General features: G+C 39.6%; 1 protein-coding gene across 2 annotated transcripts in view; it reads left to right on the top strand.

The window, feature by feature from the left end:
• atrnl1b (attractin-like 1b) overlaps window positions 1-24,901 on the top strand; it is a 928,830-nt gene that overhangs the window by 384,659 nt on the left and 519,270 nt on the right. For both annotated transcript variants that reach the window (XM_072557357.1, XM_072557356.1), the window contains one exon: window positions 11,000-11,094. In XM_072557357.1, coding sequence (XP_072413458.1) covers window positions 11,000-11,094 — 95 coding nt within the window. The remainder of the gene's footprint in view (window positions 1-10,999; window positions 11,095-24,901) is intronic.

Raw genomic sequence — 24,901 nt, 5'->3', positions numbered from 1 at the left:
CAATCAGACAAATGTATTTCTTAAATTACAGTGATGTCATGCTCCATTTTACTACTTTTATTGGGTTCTTAATCTTCGAAGATATTGATTGCAATTCCAGCAGCAGGCATAATCTATGGGTACTCAAAGCAGAACATACAGGCACAGATGTGATCATGACACAGTGTTTCCTACATATGAATTTTTGTGGGCTTGCTCTAGTTGTTAAAAGCATCTGTTATCAGTTGGGCAGGCGTTAGGGCAAATATATAAGAACTAGTTTTCACTAGGGAAGGCTGGTCTATAGAAGAAATTGGTCTGGAATTATGCTGTGCAGAATAATGTGAATAAACCTGTGGTATGTCGACTGGATCCTCCTGCTTCCTTTACCTGATGCATTTTTTATCAGCTTTACAAGATCTACCACTCAGCAGTAAGGTTTTAGCAAAGTTTTCTGCACCGCAACAAACTTGAAAACCTTTAGCAGGATTTTATGATCCTGGCTGCAGGAGAAATAGGATTCTCCAGTGTTAGTCTGGCACATCTAGAAGAAGTTGGGCAAAGAATGGAGACGGTTGGAGGAAGAGCGCCTCATCTTCCGCCGAGGAACCCTCCAACCACAAGGGATGAACTCAGATTTCTCCAGTTTCCTCATTTCCACTCCCCCCCACCTTGTCTCAGTCAAATCCCTCGAACTCAGCATCGCCTTTCTAACCTGCAATCTTCTTCCTGACCTCTCCGCCCCCACCCCACTCCTGCCTATCACCCTCACCTTGACCCCCTTCCACCTATCGCATTTCCAATGCCCCTCCCCCAAGTCCCTCCTCCCTACCTTTTATCTTAGCCTGCTTGGCACACTTTCCTCATTCCTGAAGAAGGGCTTATGCCCGAAACGTCGATTCTCCTGCTCCTTGGATGCTGCCTGACCTGCTGCACTTTTCCAGCAACACATTTTTCAGCTCTGATCTCCAGCATCTGCAGTCCTCACTTTCTCCTCAAAGAATGGAGTTACCCCTTTTCTGACGTCTGCCATGTTCACCTAAGCTTTTGAAAGTCTCAAGTCTTTCAATAATTGAGTGAGTGACTAAGTTGGATTAGGGGTACTTAGGTTGGTTGTATAATTGAGTTGGATCAAGTTTGTAGCTGACTCTTATTAGAGGTGCAGTGTATGGTTGAATTGGAGAGATGGGGGGAATTGTTGGGTTAAGAAATGTGATTAGATGGGATTTTTTTTCTGGTATACAGTCCAGTTAAGCTGTTTAATTGCATGTTACATCCAGAAATTATGCTGTGTAATATTTCCACTGTAAGTGTCCACAGAAGCCTTGTGCATCTAACCTAAGTCTATGACCCTGAACTCAGAATCAACGCCAGTCAGAAGGTCATTGGGAAGAACAAATACATCAAATGTTTACACCTGGGAAATTAAGAGTCCAGATTTCACGACTGTAGGTATCATATTCAGGCCAACTTATAGTATTTTATTCCTGAAATAAGAGACTATAGGAGAACTACGTGTGTTTCAAAAAATGATACATTTCTGCTCAATGCAAACATCACAGTTATCATTCCAAATTAATTTTAAAGATTGAAATTTAATTTCCAAATTTTTAATTGCCCTTTGTGCCCCTTCTGTTGCATTCTGCTTCTCTTCCCTTTGCTCTTCTACCTACCATTCTCAAGTTCCTGACTTCTCTTTTTCTCTGCTTTTGTACCCCCTTTTCCTGATTCCTTTTTTCATATTTTCCTGTCCCTTTCTCTTTCACTATCTTTTGTCTTCCTTCACAGTGTCCTTTTCTCTCCTTTTTCCCTACCTGGGGTTTCTTCCTTTTCCCATTTTCTTGCCTCATCCTTCATGCTATTTCCTTTCCTCATCTTTGTTCTTTTCCCTTTTTGCTTGCCTCTGTACTGTACCGTATTTAAGCTTTTTGAAATACAAAAAACAAGGAACAGGAGAAGGTCATCACTTGAAGCCTGCTGTTTCATTCATGACTAATCATCCAACCAGCCAATGCAAGACCCCTCAGCAGTGTACAATCTTACTGTTGGACAAAATACTAAGTGACAACAGCAGGTCAATGAGCTTTCTCATTAGTGGGCACTTCATTAATGTGCTGCCACAGATCTCTCTGTCCTTGCACAAGCAACTCCAGACTAAGTTGATGGATGCTCACGGGAGCAATAAACCTTGTGGCAACAGTCATCATTATGTTATGATCAGTAAGCTTTGTATGGAAGTGGGAAAGAAAAAACATGCTATGACAATAAGGCAAAGTGAATTTACAAATTTACAAATGCAGAAGCTGAAATCTCTAAAAAGCAATATGTTCTCATATACATCTACTCTGTGCAAGAAAAGAGTGACAACTGGCTGTCAAAAGACCAGCGTCCAGACATACAGATGAAACCTCTTTGTAGCTATGCTAATTCCTTCTGACCTCATAAATGCAGTTATGGACAATCTCATACCTAACAATACAATGAGCTGTAACTAGAGAAAACATCCATTTTTGGTAAATATACTAAACTAAGTTTATCAAAAAAAAGCTTAGTACCCTGTTCAGTTTTCTCCCCCTACAATTTGATCGTTTTGATCTATGTCTTTCTTGGAAACACTGTGTTTTGCCCCCTTCTTGAACAGTTTAACCATTCTCTTGATGACTTCTCGTTTTTCCTCCTCATCACTCATCCTCTTCCTCTACTGTCCTGTTGTCATGACAAGGCCAGACCACTCAAAACATTCTTAAGCAGGCAGCCCAGACCATAAATTTGCAATTTCTTTCAGTAAATGTACAGTGAAAATTACCAGAAGTTAGCTAGGTTGACTACCAGGTTTTAAAACAGACAAAAATTTATTCACAAAATTACACATTGAGACACAAAGAACAGAATAAAGAACCCTACAGAACTCATTCTATCCAGACTATACTTAATTATGCTGTTCCGAATATACACAACAGTCCCAATAAGCAAACCCCTTAAAAAAAACAGTAAAAATGGAACAAATGCTTACAGGTTGAAGTTAGAAGGGCAGAAAGAGAGAGAGCCTGTTTACACACAGCTGAACTCCTAACTAGTTCTGGACTGAACTGCTCGGCTAGTGAGCTGGCCGCTCCCTTTTATTTTCCAAGTTACTTCTAAAACATGACCACTTTGGCCTGAAGTCTCATCTGTTTACATATAAACAAAAGGTCTCTCAATGCCCTTTTTCATCTCTGTATCAAACTAACCACCTCGGAGCCAGGAGAGTTTAATAACCCCTCTGAAATAAATCAAGGACACAGTATCCTTGAGTAAAGGAGCAGCTTTTAGAAGAAAGGGACTGGCTTTGTGACATTGTGTACCCCTTTTAACTTAATCTTTGACATTGCTTCACCTCACTGTGAACTCCCTTATCACTCTTCTTTCCTGTTATCTTCTCTCGATCACTCTCTGTCTTTTCCCCAAAGCTGCTTTTTACTTCTTTCCATTCCATCTCTTTGTCTCCAATCTTATTGTACTTGTTTCTTAGTATTCCCTTACACCGTTTTTTAACTTCTTTTTGTCCTTTTATTTCCCTTTTGTGCCCTTTTTTTGATAGTATCTCTGCAAGTATTTTGAAAATATTTTTTGAGATGATCAAATGAGTATTTAGAGTTATCAAACTTGCATTTTAATTTCACAAAACATTCGAACACAATTCATGTAAAAGCCCAAAAGATTCCAAAAAGGTCATATTAGACTCTAAGTTAGCTCTGTTTCTCTCTTCTTAAATGAGTTTCTCAAGCATTTTCAATTTTATTATACAATTCATGTCTTCATAAGTTTTAGTTGGAGTTTAAGTTGTTAAATGTACAATAAGTGGAAACATCTGATTTGATTAAGCAAATAGCCTTAGGGCAATTACAGTTAAAAAATATTTATTTGAAGAGGTCAGTCTTAGAACAGAGGATTTGACCACTGGATGTCCAATTTTGGATCTCTTGTTAGAGCCAGTGTGTTTATTATTACTTCCGTAAATGAAGTTGAAGACAACTGTTTAAACATGGGGCTTTCTTTGTGGCTCAACGAAACGAGACAGGGTAATTCACACTCATTGTGGAATCAAAGATTTATATCGAAAGTAAAATGAATTGCTTTTCTGGATATTTGCTGAGAAAGCAGATGGCTGCAGTTTTACTTTGGCTTATTCTGCATCACACAGGATTAAGAAGGAAAGATAAATAAAGAAGGAGATTGTACTGAGAGGTTTTAAGATAAATGGAAAAGTAAGGGAAAAAATTAAGTTAATAACGTTTTTGAAAGTTGTTTACTACTTTTTATGCAATTGTCCAGTTGTTTTTGGGCCTTTGAGATTTTTTGGCACTGTAGGAACATTATGTATTTTTTGTAAGGGTCCTGGCTTGATGACATTGCACAGATTTCTGTAGCAGAAAGTGAGGACTGCAGATAGTGGAGATCAGAGTGGAGAGTGGAGTCCTGATGAAGGGCTTATGTCTGAAACGTCAATTGTCCTGCTCCTCAGATTATGCCTGACCCACTATGCTTTTCCAGCACCACACTCTTGACACAGATTTCTGTAACATACTCAATTCCTTAAAACAATACAAATAAGGCAATTGTTTTAAATTCTTGGGATTTCTAATAAGTTTTTTTCTTTCTGTGAGTCAGTTGGCCACGTGGAGCAAATCATCCAGCAATCTGTGGCAATTCACACCCTAAACTGTATATCCTCTGGCCACAATTTACTGGGCCATTTGCACATTGTATGTATTTAGTTCTGTACCAATAATTGCTGCCAAGATAGACATCTTACTCAATAGTTTATAGAAGTAGAAAATAAATCTCTGATGTCCTATTATGTGAAATGTTTGATTTAAAAGTATAAATTAATGTTCATCAGGAAGTATCTATCTCATCTCTTAAAATTAATAACACAATGCCCTGATGGGCAGTAAGAAATTTAATAGCTTGAAGAATAGCACAATGGTTATTATAAAATGGCTCAGTAAAATCCTTCATTATAAACTATGGTCTCTCTTATTACTTAACCCTCAGGCCCATAAAGAGCTAAAACTGTGGTGTCAGTCAATATCTTTCATCTCTAGAGGTTGAAGATCAATTGCATTGCAAAGGAAGCATAAAGATCTTTATGGGGGATGGCTATTAGGAAGAGGCCTAATTCCTGTTGAACAAATCCATAGTACAAAGTGAAGTACAGGGAGATTCAGTGTCTGGCTTGACACATTTCCCTTGATGTTACTATTATTATCCGCTAATTTAAGAAGAAACTACACCTTTACAAAACATTGTCAGTAAATGCCAATCTATGTTATGATTCTCAACACAGTTACGGAGTGAGAGTTATTCATGGGATCAGGAGCAGAATTAGCTTGGAGATGTGTAATAAATGCTGGCCTTGCCAGTGTTACTTACATCCCATGAAAGAAGTTTTGAAAAAAAAAGTAGGGGATTTCCTTTGTCTGACAATGTTTAAAGAGTAGGATTAAGTTGACAATGAAAGTGAGTGTGCATTTTGTGTCTGTGTGGGCTTCAAAATTTTGTACTATTCTTAAAAGAAAGAAGCTTGTGTTTTTATATTACTTTTTCTGGCTTCAAGGTACCGTGAATGGTTTTAAAGACAGTAAAGTGCTCTAGAAATATCGGAAAATTACAAAAACTTTTTGTACAGCCGGGGAAATACAACGATGGTCAGAAAGTTTGTTTACCATTGTTGGTTGATGAGTAAATATTGACCAAGGCACTGGGAGAATACCTATACTCTTTGAAACTGTACCATTGGATTTTCAAAATCCACCTGAGAAGCTAGACAAGGTTTTGGTTTAATCTTATCAACATCACATTGCCTTTAAAAATGTCAGCTTAGATTTTGTATTCAGATCTCTGAGAAGAGTTCATATCATTTAGGGGCAAAAGCACTGCTATAAGACCATAATACATAGAAGCAGAAGTAAGCATTCAGCCCACTGAGTCACTCACTGTTCAAATTTTCAACTCCACTTTCCTCCTTTACCCCATAACTCATGATTCCCTTACTGATTACAAATCTGTCTATCTGAATATACTTAAGGACTGAGTCTCGACAGCCCTCTGCAACAAATTCGCAATGTTCTGATGGAGATGAGGAGGAATTTCATCTGTTTTACATGTGTAACCCCCCCCCTAATTTTGAGGTCACAACAGCAAGATTTTTGAAAATTAGTGCAAACATCGCCAAAATTGCAGTCTTGTCTCTCAACGCTCTAATGCAACCTGTTACAGACTGATTTTAGTGATTGCCAGTTCTGGGACAATGGGAAGTGCTCCTACATTGCAGTTAAAAACTTATTTTTAAAATGTTGCACCCTGTTAAAACATTTTTAAACAGTAATGTGATTAATTACATTTGTTGAACAACAGAAGTGGCCCTGAAAACAATATATTGTAGAGTACAGTTAAATTAGTTATATAGAAATAATTTCAAATGTCTTTTCAACATATTTTATCTGCCAATCTTGTCACATATATGTCCCAATTTTTACTTTGGTGTTTGTATAAAGTAAGTAATTGTAAGTTTTCTTTGTTCCTGTTTTGGGGCGGATGTCTGTGAAATTTGTTTCTTGTAATTTGCTCGTTACTGTACGCTTGCTAAGTTGAATTGACTTTCAACTTAAGTCGTAGAGGCATGTCGGTCCAATTCGTCTATGCTGACCAGATATCCTTTATAAATCTAGTTCCATTTGTTAGTATTTGAGCCAAATCAGTCTAAATCTTTCCTATTCATATACCCATCCAAATACCTTTTAAATGTTGTAATCGTACTAGCCTCCACCACGACTTCTGGCAGGACACTACTTCTGGCAGCTCATTCCATATACTCACCACTTTTTGTGTGGAAAAGTTGTCCCTTGGGTCCCTTTTAAATCTTTCCCTCTCTCCTTAAACTTATACCCTTTAGTTTTGGACTCCCCCACCCCAGGGACAAAAACCCTGTCTATTTATCCTTTTCATGGCCCCCATGATTTATAGACCTATATAAGGTCACCCTGCAGCCTCTACTCCAGAGAAAATAGACCCAGCCTATTCAGCCCCTCCTTCTCGTTTAAACCCTCCAATCCTGGCAACATCCTTGTGAGCTAGGGAAGGTAGATAAAGAGATTTTTTTAAAATATTGAATTGAACTGCATTAAATTAATTGATGCTATTCGTATTATAGTAAAAGAAAACAGTTTAATGTTTAAAGTTGCAGCACATGTCAGTGTGGTTGCCTTTTTTTTATTGGTTGTTCATTTTGGAGTAATGTTCATAGAAGTTACTTCAAACCACAAATACTAAATTAAGCAATTTATTCTGCAAATGTCACAGCATTCATTGGATCTTGGAATTCATTAGTGCATTCTTTAACATTGGAAATTATTGTAGGCAAATTAATCTGACAAACCAAAGGCGCCTTGAGTATTTGTGGATAATCTATACATTTATATTATTATTCTCTGCTTTGAAATATGTATTATTTCCTTTTGAAAGCTAAATAAATCTTAAGTTTAATTCCTCTTTGTGTGTGTCTGTATATATGCATATTGGTCTGTGTGTCATCTATATATATAAAAACACAAATATATGCAATGAAAAGTCGGCTTAATTATTTCCTAAACAGTGCAAGAAAGGTGAAAGTCACTTTCAAAAGTCCACCCCTTTCAGTAAAAAACAATGTTATGGTCTAATTTTATGCTTTGAGTAGGTTCATTAAATTGGATGGTTTTTTGCCATCATTGCCATTCCTTTTCCTTTCCCTCTTATCTATTTCCCTTCCTTTTTTACTGACAGTCATCTCCTATTTGCACTGCCATCCGCCTCTATTCATTGAACATTTTTCCTGCGTCTTTGCTATTTGACTCTATTATCATCCCATTCAAATTTGATGCTTTTTGCACAGGTTTCTCCAAACCAAATCCAGGAATTAATACATTGGGCAAGTGCGAGTTCTCTCTCCATTATGTGCTCAGTGCTAACAGCTAGAATTGTTCCCATTGTTGTTTATAAACGGTATGCAAATCCCAGCCATTTGTGCTCGGAGTTTGTTAAAATGTTGATGAGATCTCCCCAGTGCATCAGTCGGGAAACTACAAGCAGAAGAACTGGGAGGCAGGAATGGTGCTTATGTTGATTGCTACTCCTTGGTTAATAAAGATCACATTTTGCATTCTTAGATGTATGTGAGAGTAATCATTTAGTGTTTTCCATTTTAGACCATAAGACATAAGAATGGAAGTAAGGCCATTCGACCCATTGAGTCCACTCCGCCATTTAATCACGGCTGATGGGCATTTCAACTCCACTTACCCACACTCTCCCCGTAGCCCTTAATTCCTTGCAAGATCAAGAATTTGTCAATCTCTTCCTTGAAGACATTTAATGTCTCAGCCTCTACTGCGCTCCATGGTAATGAATTCCACAGGCCCACTACTGTCTGGCTGAAGAAATGTCTCCTCATTTCCATTCTAAATTGACCCCCTCTAATTCTAAGGCTGTGCCTACGGGTCCTAGTCTCCCCACAACTTCCCAGCGTCCACCCTTTTGAAGCCATGCATTGTTTTGTAAGTTTCTATTAGATCTGCCCTCAACCTTCTAAACTTTAATGAAAACAATCCCAGGATCCTCAACCATTCATAGTATGTTAAGCCTACCATTTCAGGGGTCATCCATGTGAATCTCCACTGGACACGCTCCAGTGCCAAGTATGTCCTTCCTGAGGTTTCGGGCCCAAAATTGGACACAGTGTTCTAAATGGGGCCTAACTCGAGCTTTATAAAGTCCCAGAAGCACATAGCTACTTTTACATTCCAACCTTTTGAGATAAATGATAACATTTCATTCGATTTCTTAATCACGGACTCCACCTGGAAGTTAACCTTCAGAGAATCCTGGACGAGCACTCCTAGATCCCTTTGTACTTTGGTTTTATGAATTTTCTCTCAGTTTATAACAAGGTCCATGCCTGTGACTGAGATCAATGTTTCTGCCTGGCATTTTCTGATGTGCTGTCAGAAAGATATCGTAATGGCTTTTGCCCAAAACAAGTGTAGTGCTGTTGCATAGCAGGTGAACTTTGAAAGTCCACTTGCTGGCTGTGTGAGGCAGGGGGTTGAGCCCAGTCTGACTATGATTGTTTTGACAGGTATTGCATTGATCCTGATTTTTGAATTCAAGCTTCATTCATAATGTAACCCCAACATTGATCTTGCTACATACCACACTATTGTGAATGCACTCTTGAAATCAGTGTTGTTTCTATGATAAGTTATAAGTACCATTTTACAGAACATAGTTGAAGAGTAATGATCTTTATAGCTGAATACCCTTTTCTGTAGTTACATTTTGTAAAGTTTCCTGTACAGTAGATTTTTATATGTATGAATTGTATTAAATACAGAATATTTATTTTAGATTAAAATGTGTGTGTAATTTTTAGATCTACAGTCAACATTTCATTCTATTGACCTTATAAACATGTACTGTAACAAGTATCTGAAATAATATTTTATTTTATTGTAATGAATGAGTTGCCTTATACTCATTTGAGTGCCTATACTCACTGGAGTATCAAACAATGATAGGTGATCTGACTAAAATGCGTAAGATTCTGAGAGGGCTTTATGGGTTAGCCATTGAGAAAATGCTTTCCATTGTGGGAAATCTGGAACTAGATCATAATTTAACAGAAGGAGTGTACCATTTAAAGGTGAAATTATGAAAATTCTTAACTTACAATGATTTTGGATCAACAAGAGAGTTGAGTTATGGGGAGTAGGCAGGAAGTTGGAGTTCACATCACAGTCAGACCAGTGAAGCAGGCTTAAGAGATAAATGGCATATTCCTGTTCCTACTTATGTTTCTAATACAACCTATATTAATCTAATTTGAATATATAGTCAATTAAAAAAAAACTTATTATTAGAAAACGGCAGAAAGCCTCAAATGCTCTCCAAGTCCAGCAGCATTTAAGGTCAGATAGAGAAACAATTTATTTCAGAATTTGAGCATGGACTGTATTTTCCTTTTGTTTTTAACAAGTTGGATCATGAATACGTTACTGTCCAGAGAAATTTTATTAATGTACTGTTGTGCATGTAACACTCAATGAAATCTTGAATGTTTAACTAACATTCAAGCCTTCATTTATGAATTATAAGACCAGAGATAAAGGAGCAGTTAAGTCATTCAGGCCATCAAGTCTGCTCCACCATTTGATCATGGCTGATATGTTTCTTAACCTCATTCCCTAACCTTCTCACCTTTAATTCTTGATCCTTTTATTAATCATTAATCCATCCATCTCGGTCTTAAATACACTCAATGATGTGTCCTCCACAGCCTTCTACAGCAATGAATCCCATAGATTAACCATCAATTGGCTGAAGAAATTCTCTCTTTTCAGTTCTAAAAGGCTGCTCCTTCACTCTGAGGATGTGCCCTTGCGTCCTAGTCTTTCCAACTAGTGGAAAGAATATCTCCACAACCATTGCATCCAGACATCTCAATAAAATCAACCAATATATGAAATGAGAGTCAGCATATCGTGAACAGGAACATTAGATTTCTATGTTTAGAATGTGTTTACCATACAACTTCTGTTTGTATCTACATGAAAGTATGAAAGTTAACCAGCTGACCAAGTGGGTCTTCAATCACTTAATTTTGTTTTCCTTGGCCAAGTAATATAGCCATGTTTATGGCAAATGATCCTGTTGTCATATCATCAATAAGTGATAACAGTTCATATTAAGACCAGAATTGGACAGTATGTGAACTATTGTAGTATGATAAATGAAGTATGTGGAAGCTAAAAGTTCCCTTTGCATGCAACATAAATGTCTTACTATTGATTCGGCTATTGTACTCTGGAATGCGATTCGCAAATAGGACTGCTTGCCATTTCCTGTAAATGGAGAGAAAATATTTTACGTTCTGCAGACATGAAAAGGAAATTACACTTTTCAGAAATTTAACTTTATGCTATACTTTTGATCTTGTCCACAGACAGTCTTTTGATTGATTATCAGTTTACCTTCAGCCTCACGCAGGATGATGACCGCTATTATACAGCTATCAACTTTATGGCTACCCCAGAACAGGTTAGTTGTGTTTCCACTGATCGTGTTCATTTTCTTTCATGCAACCTTGAATTTTTTTCAGTTTCTTTTCATTTCACTTTGTGGACTTCAATTTACATTGCATTGTACTGACTAATGGTAAATATATCATGAAACTTAAATAATTTTGTCCTAAGAATAGTAAGTATCCACACTACAGAACATTTACACTGCTTCTCTATATTTTAAATGTACCTGATTAGCCAATTAATGACTATGTATGCCTTAGTACTGTTGGTCTTTCCACAGTGATGGTGGCAGCTTGCATTCTATAAGACATTTTTTTGGATTTGCAGTGAGCATATCGGTCTTGATTATCATTGGTCTTTGGTTGTGAAACTACATTCTGGAAAACCAGCCTAGCTATCTCTACTAGATAAATATTCACAATTTATAATAAGATGGGATTTTTTTTCCCCTCCCTGGGAGTGCTCGAAAAAGTGAGAGGAAAGGACTGGATATTTTTCTGGTACCAAACCACCTGTTTATATCTGAAAAACAAATAATCAGAGAGATAAGTACTGGAGACCTTCCCGGCCTTCTATTGATTAATACTGTTAAGTCATCAATTGATGTCTACTTATGAGTCTTCAGTCTGTCATTGGTCTGATTAACTTTGTTCCTGGCAGATGAGAAATGTGGCAGCTTTTCCAGCTGTAAAAATGGGGTGACCAGCCTGCTGGACTTTGTGCTGGGATAGAGGATGGTGGCAGTGGCAGTCGGCTGGGGGTGTGGGGGGAGGGGGCATATCTTGAAATGTCCAATTTTTGGGTGTATTTGAAGGCATGGATGGGGGCAGCTGATGGCAACTAAAATCTACTCTCCTGCCCTGGCCTTGGTCCTCTTTGACCTTCCTCTTGGCCTCCCCCTGAAATCTGCACACCGAGAATTTACCTTTATGCCTGACCCAGTCTTTTGCATTTCTGTGTAGCCAGAAATCTGGGACTTACGTGGTCACTACTACTCTGCTATTCAGTGGCTGCTGGCATCCAGGTGGCCAAAAGCTTCAGATTGGGCAGACCATCAATGCCCTGGGACTTGATTAGCTGAGAAGTCCATTGGATCACCATTCAGTTAATAATTAGCACTTTATCTGGCAGGCTTCTTTGAAGCTGGAGGCAGAGAGTGTTTTGCTCTTAAAGATCCCATCCCAACTTGCACCCAAAAAATGCTAGCCTTAATTTTTAAAAAACTGCTTATACAATTTCTATGGTTTCATTGATTTATGGAAAACTAAATCCTAGCTCCCATATAAACTTTGTGGATAATGAAAGAGCAGATAATTGACATTCCATGATGTTGAACAATTTTCATTTGTTTTTCAGTGCAGTCAATGTTTTATTTATTCTATATTATATGAGTGCTTCATCCCAGCTGGTTCTATAATATGCTGCAAAGCTGGCGGTGCCTTTGTACTAATATTGACCTAAATGTCATCAGCAATTTTTCAAAATTTCAAAAGTCTTATACTTGGAATAGATGGAAAATATATATTTTTGAAAGAGGATCACTTCTTTCTAGCAATTTCCACCACTGGAAGATGGTTTCTGTTTTCACCTGAATTAAATGCACACATTTTATAGGGAAGGGGCAGCATGTTTGGGGGCATGCAAGATTTTATCTTTTCTAAAAATGATCTTTGGTTTCATCTGAACATATTCAAAGGCAAGTAGCTAGTCCACATGCAACCTTACGGAGTTACCTTATTTGAATATTTATCAATTTCCTTTAAATCAAAGTTCTATTTCGAACCACTGAGATGAGTCCACGTAGGGATGTGCTGCTTCATGAAAAGGAGCAGACTGGGAAACCTTTTTTCAGTGAAACTGAAAAGATGCAGCCATGGTGAGATGAGATGGGGGATGGTTTCAGTAAGAGTGCCAAGGAGTACATAAATAATGAGAGGCTCCATTGCATGAGAGCTGCTGCCCGTTTTCTCATTAATAGACAATATTGAAATGAAGCTGCCTTTTTGTCTTGGCAACATTTTATATGTCACTAAATCATTGCAGCCAAATTGAGAATGCCAACACATAAGCATAGTTCCTCTCTTAATGCGAAGCTGCCTTTAGAATAGTATGTGCTGCCTTTAGTATTTTGTCTTCAAAAGAACATGATTGTATTTGACAGGATTTTTAGGATACTCAAGCTTTTGACTCTTGAAGTTATAAACGAATGTTGAAAAAAAATTGCATTCCTTAATTGAAAATGAAAGGGGGCAATGATGGTTGTGCTCTTCATAATGCAGTAAAAAGTAGAGACAGCCCAGCATTTCTTGGTAGGTGTCAATTTTCAGAACTGAAAGATGCAGGCAGTTTTGAAAAGCTGCAGTTGAGATTAGGGAAGAATATTTTGAGTAGATTTATATCAAAACCAGTTAATGCTGTATTGATGAAGTTGAAGATTAAATGAAACTGATAAATATGTGCCTTGGAACAAAATTTAAAATGTTAACAAAGGGGTTGAGGGTCTAAAATATTTTCAGCAACACTGGCATTCTACCCCTGGGGGACTAGATAAGTAGCATTTGCAGAATTTAACTATTTTGACTTAATGACTGTAGATTACAATATTAAATTTGTATTACTGAGTTTCAGTGAGAATATCTTGGAAATCTTTCAGAATTTTATTCTTCGTTCAATTTTAGGTGATTCCATTGCAGTGTGTAGTATGTCTGTTTTCTTCTTTTCCTCAAATTAATGATGTTTGTTAGAGTTTATTTTGCAGGGAACCAAAAATAGCTGTCAGAGGAAGAAATGAAATTCAAAAACCATATAGATCTCCCACGACAGTTGCCAGGGCCCTCACCCATGTCCAATTAATTTCCTGCATTTCTGTATTCTGCCTTTTACCTCCCTCCCAAATTAGCAAAAGGATCTCCTTGTCCTCACATTTCACCCCAGCAACTGCTGTATTGAAAAGATGATCCTCCAACATGTTCAATATCTCCAGCCAGATGGGATAGCTGAATATATGTTCCCCATGCCTCCTTTATCTGCATCGTGCAGGGACTGTTCCCTCTGTTACACCCAGTTAATCCTCCATTATTCCATTACTCCAAACATCTCTGCTCCCCCCACACCATCCCATTTAGCTTCTCCCTCATCACAGTCCAAGTCTCCAAATGTAGTAACTTTTGTGTACTTTGTTCAATCCAGTTTACTTTATTTGTTGCTTACAATACAGTCTTCTCCACTTTGGCATGACCCTTGAAATGCAGACTGGATTACCACTTGGTAGAAGGCTTGAATAAGAATGACCCCTAACTTCTAGTCATTTCAAAATGTTCTGTCCAAGACCTGCTGCAGTATTCCAGCAAACTCCAAAGCCAGTTGGAGGGTCACGTTGTGGCTGTACAGGACATTGCTCAGGCTACTTTTAAAATAATGTATACAGTTCTGGTCTCCTTACTACAGGAAGAATGTTGTGAAACTTGAAAAGATTCAGAAAAAATTTACAAGACTGTTGCCAGTGTTGGAGGGTTTAAGCCACAGGGAGAGGCTGAATGGGCTGGGGCTATTTTCCCTGGAGCATTGGAGGGTGCAGGGTGACCTTATAGAGATATATAAAATCATGAGGAACATGGATAGGCTAAATAGACACGGTCTTTGTCCCAGGGTGGGGGACTCCAGAACTAGAGGGCATAAGTTCAAGGTGAGAGGGGAACGATTGAAAATGAATCTAAGGGGCAACTTTTTCATGCAGAAGGTGGTATGTGTATGGAATGAGCTGCCAGAGAAAGTGGTGGAGGCTAATACAATTGCAACATTTGAAAGGCACCTGGATGGGTATATGAATTAAAAGAGTTTAGAGGGACATGGAACAAATGCTTGCAATTGGGACTAGATTTATCTAGGATAGATATAATCACAACTTTTCTCCCTTCCTAAAACTGCCATCCATCACATCCCTTGCTCTTGTAAATTCCTCAACGCCTGAAACTGTCTCTCCAACTGATCGATTCGATCTGATAGGATTCACAAACAACGACACTTATTACAGATATAATGCTCAGTAACATGAAAACTCTCCTTAAATTCCCACATCTGACAAGAAGAGCATATCACTCTACTAAAGGCCATTTTTGCTTCTTTCAAACAACAGATTCAGAAAATAGCAGTGTCTTATTCCTCTACAAAGTTGTTCCAGGCTAACTTAATAATTATGGCTAATATTTTTAAGATTAATCAAGAGACATATCTCAATAAAACATATAATCAAGAAGGAACCCACTCTACTCACTACTGCAGACTTATTGTAAGGGCACACTTAAAAATATTAACTTATCTATTTCTGTGCTGTGCCCTCTCCCAATAATCACACAGATGGGTTCACTCCAGGAAAGGTAGGAGAGATAGGCAGGTAACGCAGGAGTCTTCTGTGGCTATCCCCATTTCAAACAAGTATGCTGTTTTGGCAAATGTAGGGGTGATGGATTCTCAGGGGAAGTGTAGCAAGAATAGCCAGGTTTCTGGTATTGAGACTGGTTCTAATGCAATGAGGGGTACATTAGGTTCTAAGAGATCAATTGTGTTTGGGGACTCCGTAGTCTGAGGCACAGACAGATATTTCTGTGGCCAGCAGCGAAACATCAGAATGGTGGGTTGCCTCCCTGGTGCCAAGATTAAGGATGTCTCAGCGAGGGTGCAGAATGTCCTCAAGGGGAGAACATTCTCCCCTTGCTGAGATATTTGTATCATCGATAGTTACAGGTGAGGTGCTAACATGGTGCCACTGTTTAAGGAGTGTGGTAAGGACAAGCCAGCGAACTATAGACCAGTGAACCTGATGTTGATGGTGTGCAAATTGTTGGAAGGAATCCTGAGGGACAGGATGTACGTGTATTTGGAAAGGCAAGGACTGATTAAGGATAGTCAACATGGCTTTGAGTGTGGGAAATCATGTTTCACAAACTTGGAGTCATAGAGTCAGAGAGACGTACAGCGTGGAGCCAGACCCTTCGGTCCAAACCGTCCATGCCGACCAGATAGCCCAACTCAATCTAGTCCCACCTGCCAGCACCCGGCCCATATCCCTCCAAACCTATTCATATACGCATCCAAATGCCTCTTAAATGTTGCAATTGTACCAGCCTCCACCACTTCCTCTGGCAGCTCAGTCCATACATGTATCACCCTCTGTGTGAAAAGGTTGCCCTGTAGGTCTCTTTTATATCTTTCCCCTCTCACCCTAAACCTATGGCCTCTAGTTCTGGACTCCCCGACCCCAGGGAAAAGACTTTGCCTATTTACCCTATCCATGCCCCTCATAGTTTTGCAAACTTCTATAAGGTCATCCCTCAGCCTCCGACGCTTCAGGGAAAACAGCCCCAGCCTGTTCAGCCTCTCCCTATAGATCAAATGCTCCAACCCTGGCAACATCCTTGTAAATCTTTTCTGAACCCTTTCAAGTTTCACAACATCTTTCCGAATTGCACGCAATATTCCGGCAGTGGCCTAACCAGTGTCCTGTACAGCCCTAACATGACCTCCCAACTCCTGTACTCAATACTCTGACCAATAAAGGAAAGCATACCAAACTACTTCTTCACTATCCTATCTACCTGCGACTCCACTTTCAAGGAGCTATGAACCGGCACTCCAAGGTCTCTTTATTCAGCAACACTCCCTAGGATCTTACCATTAAGTGTATACGTCCTGCTAAGATTTGCTTTCCCAAAATGCAGCACCTTGCATTTATCTGAATTAAACTCCATCTGCCACTTCTCAGCACATTGGCCCATCTGGTCAAGATCTTGTTGTAATCAGAGGTAACCCTCTTTGCTGTCCACTACACCTCCAATTTTGGTGTCATCTGCAAACTTTCTAACTGTACCTCTTATGCTCACATCCAAATCATTTATGTAAATGACATAAAGTAGAGGACCCAGCACTGATCCTTGTGGCACTCCACTGGTCACAGGCCTCCAGTCTGAAAAACAATCCTCCACCACCACCCTCTGTCTTCTACTTTTGAGCTAGTTCTGTATCCAAATGACTAGTTCTCCCTGTATTCCATGAGATCTAACCTTGCTAATCAGCCTCCCATGTTGAACGCCTTACTGAAGTCCATACAGATCACATCTACCGTTCTGCCCTCATCAATCCTCTTTCTTTCTTCCTCAAAAAACTCAATCAAGTTTGTGAGACATAATTTACCACTCACAAAGTCATGTTGACTATCCCTAATCAGTCCTTGCCTTTCCAAATATGTGTACAACCTGTCCCTGGCTTGTTCGTACCACCCTTCTTAAACAGTGGCACCATGTTAGCCAACCTCCAGTCTTCTGGCACCTCACGTGTGACTATCGATGGTATGAATATCTCAGCAAGAGGCCCAGCAATCACTTCTCTAGCTTTGTGGGCGGCACAGTGGTTAGCACTGCTGCCTCACAGCGCCGGAGACCCGGGTTCAATTCCTGCCTCAGGCGACTGACTGTGTGGAGTTTCCACGTTCTCCCGTGTCTGTGTGGGTTTCCTCCGGGTGCTCCGGTTTCCTCCCACAGTCCAAAGATGTGCAGGTCAGGTGAATTGGCCATACTAAATTGCCCGTAGTGTTAGGTAAGGGGTAAATGTAGGGGTATGGGTGGGTTGCGCTTCGGCGGGTCGGTGTAGACTTGTTGGCCCGAAGGACCTGTTTCCACACTGTAATGTAATCTTCCCACAGAGTTCTCGGGTACATCTGATCAGGTCCTGGGGATTTATCCACCTTTACCCGTTTCAAGACATCCAGTACTTCCTCCTCTGTAATCTGGACATTTTGTAAGATGTCACCATCTATTTCCCTACAGTCTATATCTTCCATATCCTTTTCCACATTAAATACTGATGCAAAATACTCATTTAGCATCTCCCCCATTTTCTGAGGCTCCACACAAAGGTGGTCTTGCCGATTTTTGAGGGACCCTATTGTCTCCCTAGTTACCCTTTTGTCCTTTATGCATTTGTAAAAAGTCTTCAGATTCTCCTTAATTCTATTTGCCAAGCTACCTCATGTCCCTTTCTGCCCTCCTCATTTCCCTCTTAAGTATACTCCTACTTCCTTTATACTATTCTAAGGATTCACTTGATCTATCCTGTCTATACCTTACATATACTTCCTCCTTTTTCTTAACCAAACCCTCAATTTCTTTAGACATCCAGCATTCCCTCTTACCTACCAACCTTTCCTTTCACCCTAACAGGAATATACTTTCTCTGCATTCTCGTTATCTCATTTCTGAAGGCTTCCCATTTTCCAGCCGTCCCTTTACCTGCGAACATCTGTCCCCAATCAACTTTCGAAAGTTTTTGCCTAATACCATGAAAATTGGCCTTTCTCCAATTTAGAACTTCAACTTTTAGATCTGGTCTGTCCTTTTCCATTACGATTTTAAAACAAATAGAATTATGGTCGCTGGCCCCAAAGTGCTCCCCCACTGATACCTCAGTCACCTGCCCTGCCTTATTTCCCAAGAGTAGGTCAAGTTTTGCACCATCTCTAGTAGGTATATCCACATACTGAATCAGAAAATTGTCTTGTACATACTTAAGAAATTCCTCTCCATCTAAACCTTTAACACTATTGCAGTCTCAATCGACGTTTGAAAAGTTAAAATCCCCTACCATATCCACCCTATTATTCTTACAGATGGCTGAGATCTCCTTACAAGTTTGTTTCTCAATTTCCATCTGACTATTAGGGGGTCTATAAGTACAATCCCAATAAGGTGATCATCCCTTTCTTATTTCTCAGTTCCACCCAAATAACTTCCCTGGATGTATTTCCGGGAATATCCTCCCTCAACAGAGCTGCAATGCTATTCCTTATCAAAAATGCCACTCTCCCTCCTCTCTTGCCTCCCTTTCTATCTTTCCTGTAGCATTTGTATCTTGGAACATTGAGCTGCCAGCCCTGCCCATCCCTGAGCCATGTTTCTGTAATTGCTATGATATCCCAGTCCCATATTCCTAACCATGCCCTGAGTTCATCTGCCTTCCCTGTTAGGCCCCTTGCATTGAAATTAATTTATAAGTCTTGATTGAGTTTTTTGATGAAGTACCAAAGAGGATTGATGAGGGCAGAGTAGTGGACATGATCTATATGGACTTCAGTAAGGCATTCGACAAGGTTCTCCATGGAAGTTTGGTTAGCAAGGTTAGATCTCATGGAATACAGGGAGAACTAACCATTTGGATACAGAACTGGCTCAAAGGTAGAAGACAGAGGGTGATGGTGGAGGGTTATTTGCAGACTGAAGGCCTGTGAGCAGTGGAGTGCCACGAGGATCGGTGCTGGGTCCACTACTTTTCGTCATTTATGTAAATGATTTGGATGTGAGCATAACAGGTACAGTTAGTAAGTTGCAGATGACACCAAAGTTAGAGGTGTAGTGGACAGCAAAGTAGGTTTCGTCGGATTACAATGGGATCTTGATCAAATGGGCCAATGGGCTGAGAAGTGGCAGATGAAGTTTAATTTAGATAAATGCGACATGCTGCATTTTGGGAAACAAATCTTAAGAAGACTTATTAACTTAATGGTAAGGTCCTAGGGAGTGCTGCTGTACAGAGAGACCTTGGAGTGCAGATTCATAATTCCTTTGAAGGTAGAGTTGCAGGTAGATAAGATAGTGAAGAAGGCATTTGGTATGCTTCCCTTTATTGGTCAGAGTATAGGAGTTGGGAGGTCATGTTGTGGCTGTACAGCACATTTGTTTGGCCACTGTTGGAATATTGCGTGCAAATCTGGTCTCCTTCCTATTGGAAAGACGTTGTGAACTTGAAATGGTTCAGAAAAGATCTACAAAGATGTTGCCAAGGTTGGAGGATTTGAGCAACAGGGAGAGGTTAAACAGGCTGGGGTTGTTTTCCCTGGAACATCGGAGGCTGAGGGGTGACGTTATAGAAGTTTATCAAATCATGAGGGGCATGGATAGGATAAATAGTTAAAGTCACTCCACTGGATTGGGGGAGTTCAGAACTAGAGGGTATAGGTTTAGGGCGAGAGGTGAAAGATATAAAAGAGACCTATGAGGCAACTTTTTCACGCAGAGGGTGACGCGTCCATGGAATAAGAGGGCAGAGGAAGTGGTGGAGGCTGGTACAGTTGCAACATTTAAAAGGCATTTGGATGGGTATACGGATAGGGAGGGTTTGGAGGGATATGGGCCTGGTGCTGGGTTGGGATATCTGATTGGCATGGACAAGTTGTGCTGAAGGGTCTGTTTCGTGGTGTACATCTCAATGATTCTATCTATGATCTCTGATACCAGGCTGGACTGAAGGGTCTTTTTCTGTATTGTGTATCTCTGTGACTCTCTGAATAACACCTCATTTTCAGGATAGGCACCATATTGTGAAAGACTGAATACTGAGTTCAAAACTTCAGACCTTGACGACATCCAATATTTTGATTCCACTTTATATTACCTTCACCCTGAGTCAGTGCCTTATTTGCATGAGTTTTGTTTGAATTGTTTTCTGCTGACAGCATTTACCATTAATGTCTATTCTTTTATATAGCTCCTCAACTGTTAATTTGTAAAGATTTTACAAGTGAAAAGTGACTGTGGAAATGTATGATTTTTTGGTTCTGCTGAAAATAATATAAATCTCGAATGCCTAATGTTTTTGTTGTATTGAATATCCAAGTAACTGTATTTAGGCCAATTCCAGAGGACAGTAATTCATTTTTTTGTTGTTTTAACCATTTTTATGCTTTACAAACAATAAATTCTAGGACAGGACAAAATTGCTTCTAGTACATCATATGGCATGAGTTGAAATGACATTTCAATACTATCAACGTAATCTGGCTTAATGAACTGATGCAATTCAAAAATGCAAGTGAAGGGACATAAAATATTTTTCTTGTGGTTTAATTCTAATTACTTTAGGTTGAAAGTGTAGAAGGAGGCCCATTATGAATTAGTTCTGAAAGTTAATCTCTTAATTGCACTGTATCGTTAACTCTGTCCACGTTTTTCCTAATTACTAATTTTAAGAGACCTGTTTGGCTGTTCAGGCTGGAGCTGTAGCTATTTGTGTTCAGTGTGGAAACATTTGAAAAGCTCAAGAAGCATTATGCCTATATCCAAATAGATATCCTTGCTGTAACATAGACATTAGGGTATCCACAATGAACCTCTTTTTAAATTAACCTTGGTTTCACTTGCCATAATTTTTTTTATAGTTTCAAAATACTATTTTTGTTGACATCACACTAGATGATACATGTATTTAAAAGGTAAAGTTACCTTTGTCCTATCCATCCATATGACTACCCTCTTTCAGTAGAGGCAGACAACTGGTGACAGTTGAACCTGAGGGGTCACTACACCTCAGGCATGGGGAAGGATTGAGAATTAGAATTCTTCATAATAACCAATAAACTTGATCCTATGTTTGTTGCATCACTTTGCATTGCAAACCAGCTGTCCAGCCAACTGAACAAACAGACCTTCTCCCCCACCAAAGAAAGAGGGTTGCTCTACTTAGAGATGACTGCTGGTAGCTTAACACAAGGGTCACCACAGCTCAGGCAAGGGGCGAGGTTGAAATGGAGAGCCCTTCATAATGACTAGAGCTGGTGCAGGGATTGAACCCACATTGTTTGCGACATTCTGTATTATAAACCAGCAATCTAGCCAACTGAGATATATTGGTATATTGTATGTTGTAAAATGTTTTTCAATTCCTACACTGGAAATGGGCATCACTCGCAAAATTGGTTGCCTATCACCAGCTGACTCTGAGAAGATGGTGTTGACCAACTTTTTGAAAGAAGCATTCTGAAGAAGGATGATTAGACCCAGAACATTAACTCTGCTTTCTCTCCACAGATATTTCCAGACCTGTTTTTCTAGCAATTTCTGTTTTTATTTCTGATTTCCAGCGTCCACAGTTTTCTGTTTTTTTTTGTCATCATGGGAGGATAGTTTAGTGATGTTATTGTTAAATCTTTAATCCAGAGACCCAGCTAATATTCTGGGCACCCATATTCATACCCTGTCATGGCAGATGGTAGAATTTGAATTCACAAAACAAAAAGTGTTTAATAATGACCATGAAACCATCATTAATTATTCAAACAACGGGACAAAAAAAAAGCCCTGTTTACATTGCAAATTCTTCCTTACTGACAGCTGGAGGCTAATTTGAGCACTGGAAGTGCTTTTGACGCACTAGTCAAGTAACAGTCTGCTACAGTAATACTCATGGAATCATACCTTAATGACACTTTCTCAGATACCATCACCATCCCTTGATATGTCCTGACTCACCAGCAGGACAGGGACAGCAGAGTGGTATGTCGTCCTGTGAGTCCTCAACATTGACTCCGGACACCATGAAGTCTCAAGGCATCATCTCAAATATGGGTGAGGAAACCTCCTGCTAATTATCATAAATGTCAAATCCCTCCCTGTCGGCATTTTTGGGTCCACCTAATGCGCATGGATTACAGCATTTAAGAGTGCAACTGACTACCACCTTAAGGACAAGTAAGGTCGGGCAATAAATGTTGGCCCAGCCAGTGATGCCCAAGTCCCACAAATTTAAAAAAAAAGCATTGCTACAGTCTACATGGTGAAGATGCTCCCACAGTGCTAATGTGTAGACCTATCATGGATTCAATTGACTTGGTTGAAGGTTGAATTTGGTCACAGTGGGGATATTAGATTCTGGTCAGAGTGAATCACCTATGTGGCGATTCTAACTTCGGATGATTGTGGCCACTTCAGCTGTTTCTTTGCACTCAATCTGTTAACATTGAGTGCAGCAATGTTGGTAGGTAGCTGCCTTCTTCAAATAGCTGATTAATTTAAGGTTGGATGTGGCAGTACTGCAGAATATTATTATAATCTACTGGTTGTTAGATCATTTAGCTTTGTCTACATTGTTCTGTTTCTGTTGTTTTAGAATAGCTTTATCCTGCGTTGTAATTTCATCAAGTTTGTATAATTTTTAAGTGTACCTGCTGCTTTTTCTGGCATGCTATTCAGTGCTTTTTTGGGTTGGCCCTCTGTTTTGAACAAATATGCTGGCACATTAGGTTATAGATAGTGAGGAATGTAATTCTGCAGCTAATGTTCGACAATGCCTTATTGGTGCCCAGGTTTAGGCTTCTGGATTTATTTTGTTTAATCCCATTTACCAAAATGGCAGGTCCTTATAACAGTACAGGAGGACTACCTAGTGGTGAATCCTATCAATGCTGTCATAGAGAGAAGATATGTGATGGATAAATAGGGAGCATGGTTTCAAGTCATTTGTACCCTCTCTCATTTGTTTTTTTCACAACCTGACACAACCAGTTTGGCAGGCATGTCCTTTAGGACTTGGCGAGCATGGTGTTCAAGTTACATTGGTTTACTGGGTGAATGCAGGCCCTTTGCCCAAATTGTCCATGCAACCAGTTTTCAAAACTAATCAAGTACCATTTGCCTTGGTCCATATCCCTTTATACCCATCCCATCCATGTATTTGTCCAAATGTTTCTTAAATGACAAATTTTATTTGCTGGATTAGTGGTGCTGGAAGAGCACAGCAGTTCAGGCAGCATCCAACGAGCAGCTTTGCCTCCACCACTACCTGTGGCAGCCCATTCCAGACTCTGCAAAGAAATTGCCCCTCTGGACCCTTCTTATATCTCTCCCCTCTCACTTTAAACCCACCCCCTCTAGTTTTAGACTCACCTCCCATGGGGAAAAGCTGTGGCTATCTCCCTTATCTATACCTCTCATGATTTTATAGACCGCTATAACATAATTCCTCAGCCTCCTCCATGCCAGGGAAAAGGTGCCAGCTTATCCAGCCTCTCCTTATAAATGAAATCTTCCAGTCCATTTAGCATTCGAGTTTTTTTTCTGCACTCATTAAGTTTAATTATGTCCTTTCTATAATTTGACAACCACAACTATATGTCGTACTTTAAATGTGGACTTACTGAAGTCTTATACAGCTGCAACAAGATGTCCTACTCCTATACTGAGTACTCTGACTGATGAATGCGAGTATGTTGAAAGCCTTCTTCACTACCCTGTCAACCTACTCCAATTTTAAGGCGCTATGAACGTGTACCCACTAGGTCTCTGTAATACTCACCAGGGCACTACTATTAATTTGTTTAAGTCCTGCACTGGCTTCACCTACCAAAATGCAGCACATGATATTTATCTAAATTGAACTCCATCTGCTATTCCTCAGCCCACTGGCTCACTTGATCAAGATCTCGCTGTATTCCCAGATAACCTCCTTCACTGTCCACTTTACCCCCAATCTTGGTGTCATCTGCAAATGTACTAAACATGCCTCCTAAATTCGCATCCAAATCATTTATATAAATGATGAACAACAGTGGACCACGCACCAATCCCTGTTGCACACCACCGGTCACAAAATCCAATTTGAAAAACGACCGTTCACCACCACCCTCTGTCTTCTACCTTCAAGCCAATTTTCAATCCAGTTGACTAGCTCTCCCTAGGTCTTGTGAGACTTAACTTTACTCAACAACCCACAATGCAGTAACTTATCAAATACCTTGTTAAAGTCCATGTATTCAATGTCTACTGCACTGCCCTCATCTACTTTCTTGGCCGCCCCTTCAAAAAACTCAATCAAGTTTGAGAGACATGATTTCTCACACATAGTCATGCTGACTATCCCAAATGAATCCTTGCCTCTCCAAATGAACAAAGAACAAAGAAAATTAACAGCCCAGGAGCAGGTCCTTTGGCCCTCCAAGTCTGAACCGATCCAAATGTACTGTCTAAACCTGTCCGTCAATTCCTAAGCATTTGTATCCC

Source organism: Chiloscyllium punctatum, chromosome 38 (assembly GCF_047496795.1).
Source record: "Chiloscyllium punctatum isolate Juve2018m chromosome 38, sChiPun1.3, whole genome shotgun sequence".
Classification (NCBI taxonomy): domain Eukaryota; kingdom Metazoa; phylum Chordata; class Chondrichthyes; order Orectolobiformes; family Hemiscylliidae; genus Chiloscyllium; species Chiloscyllium punctatum.
The sequence above is the reverse complement of the archived record's forward strand: the minus strand, read 5'-3'. Positions and strand labels throughout refer to the sequence as shown.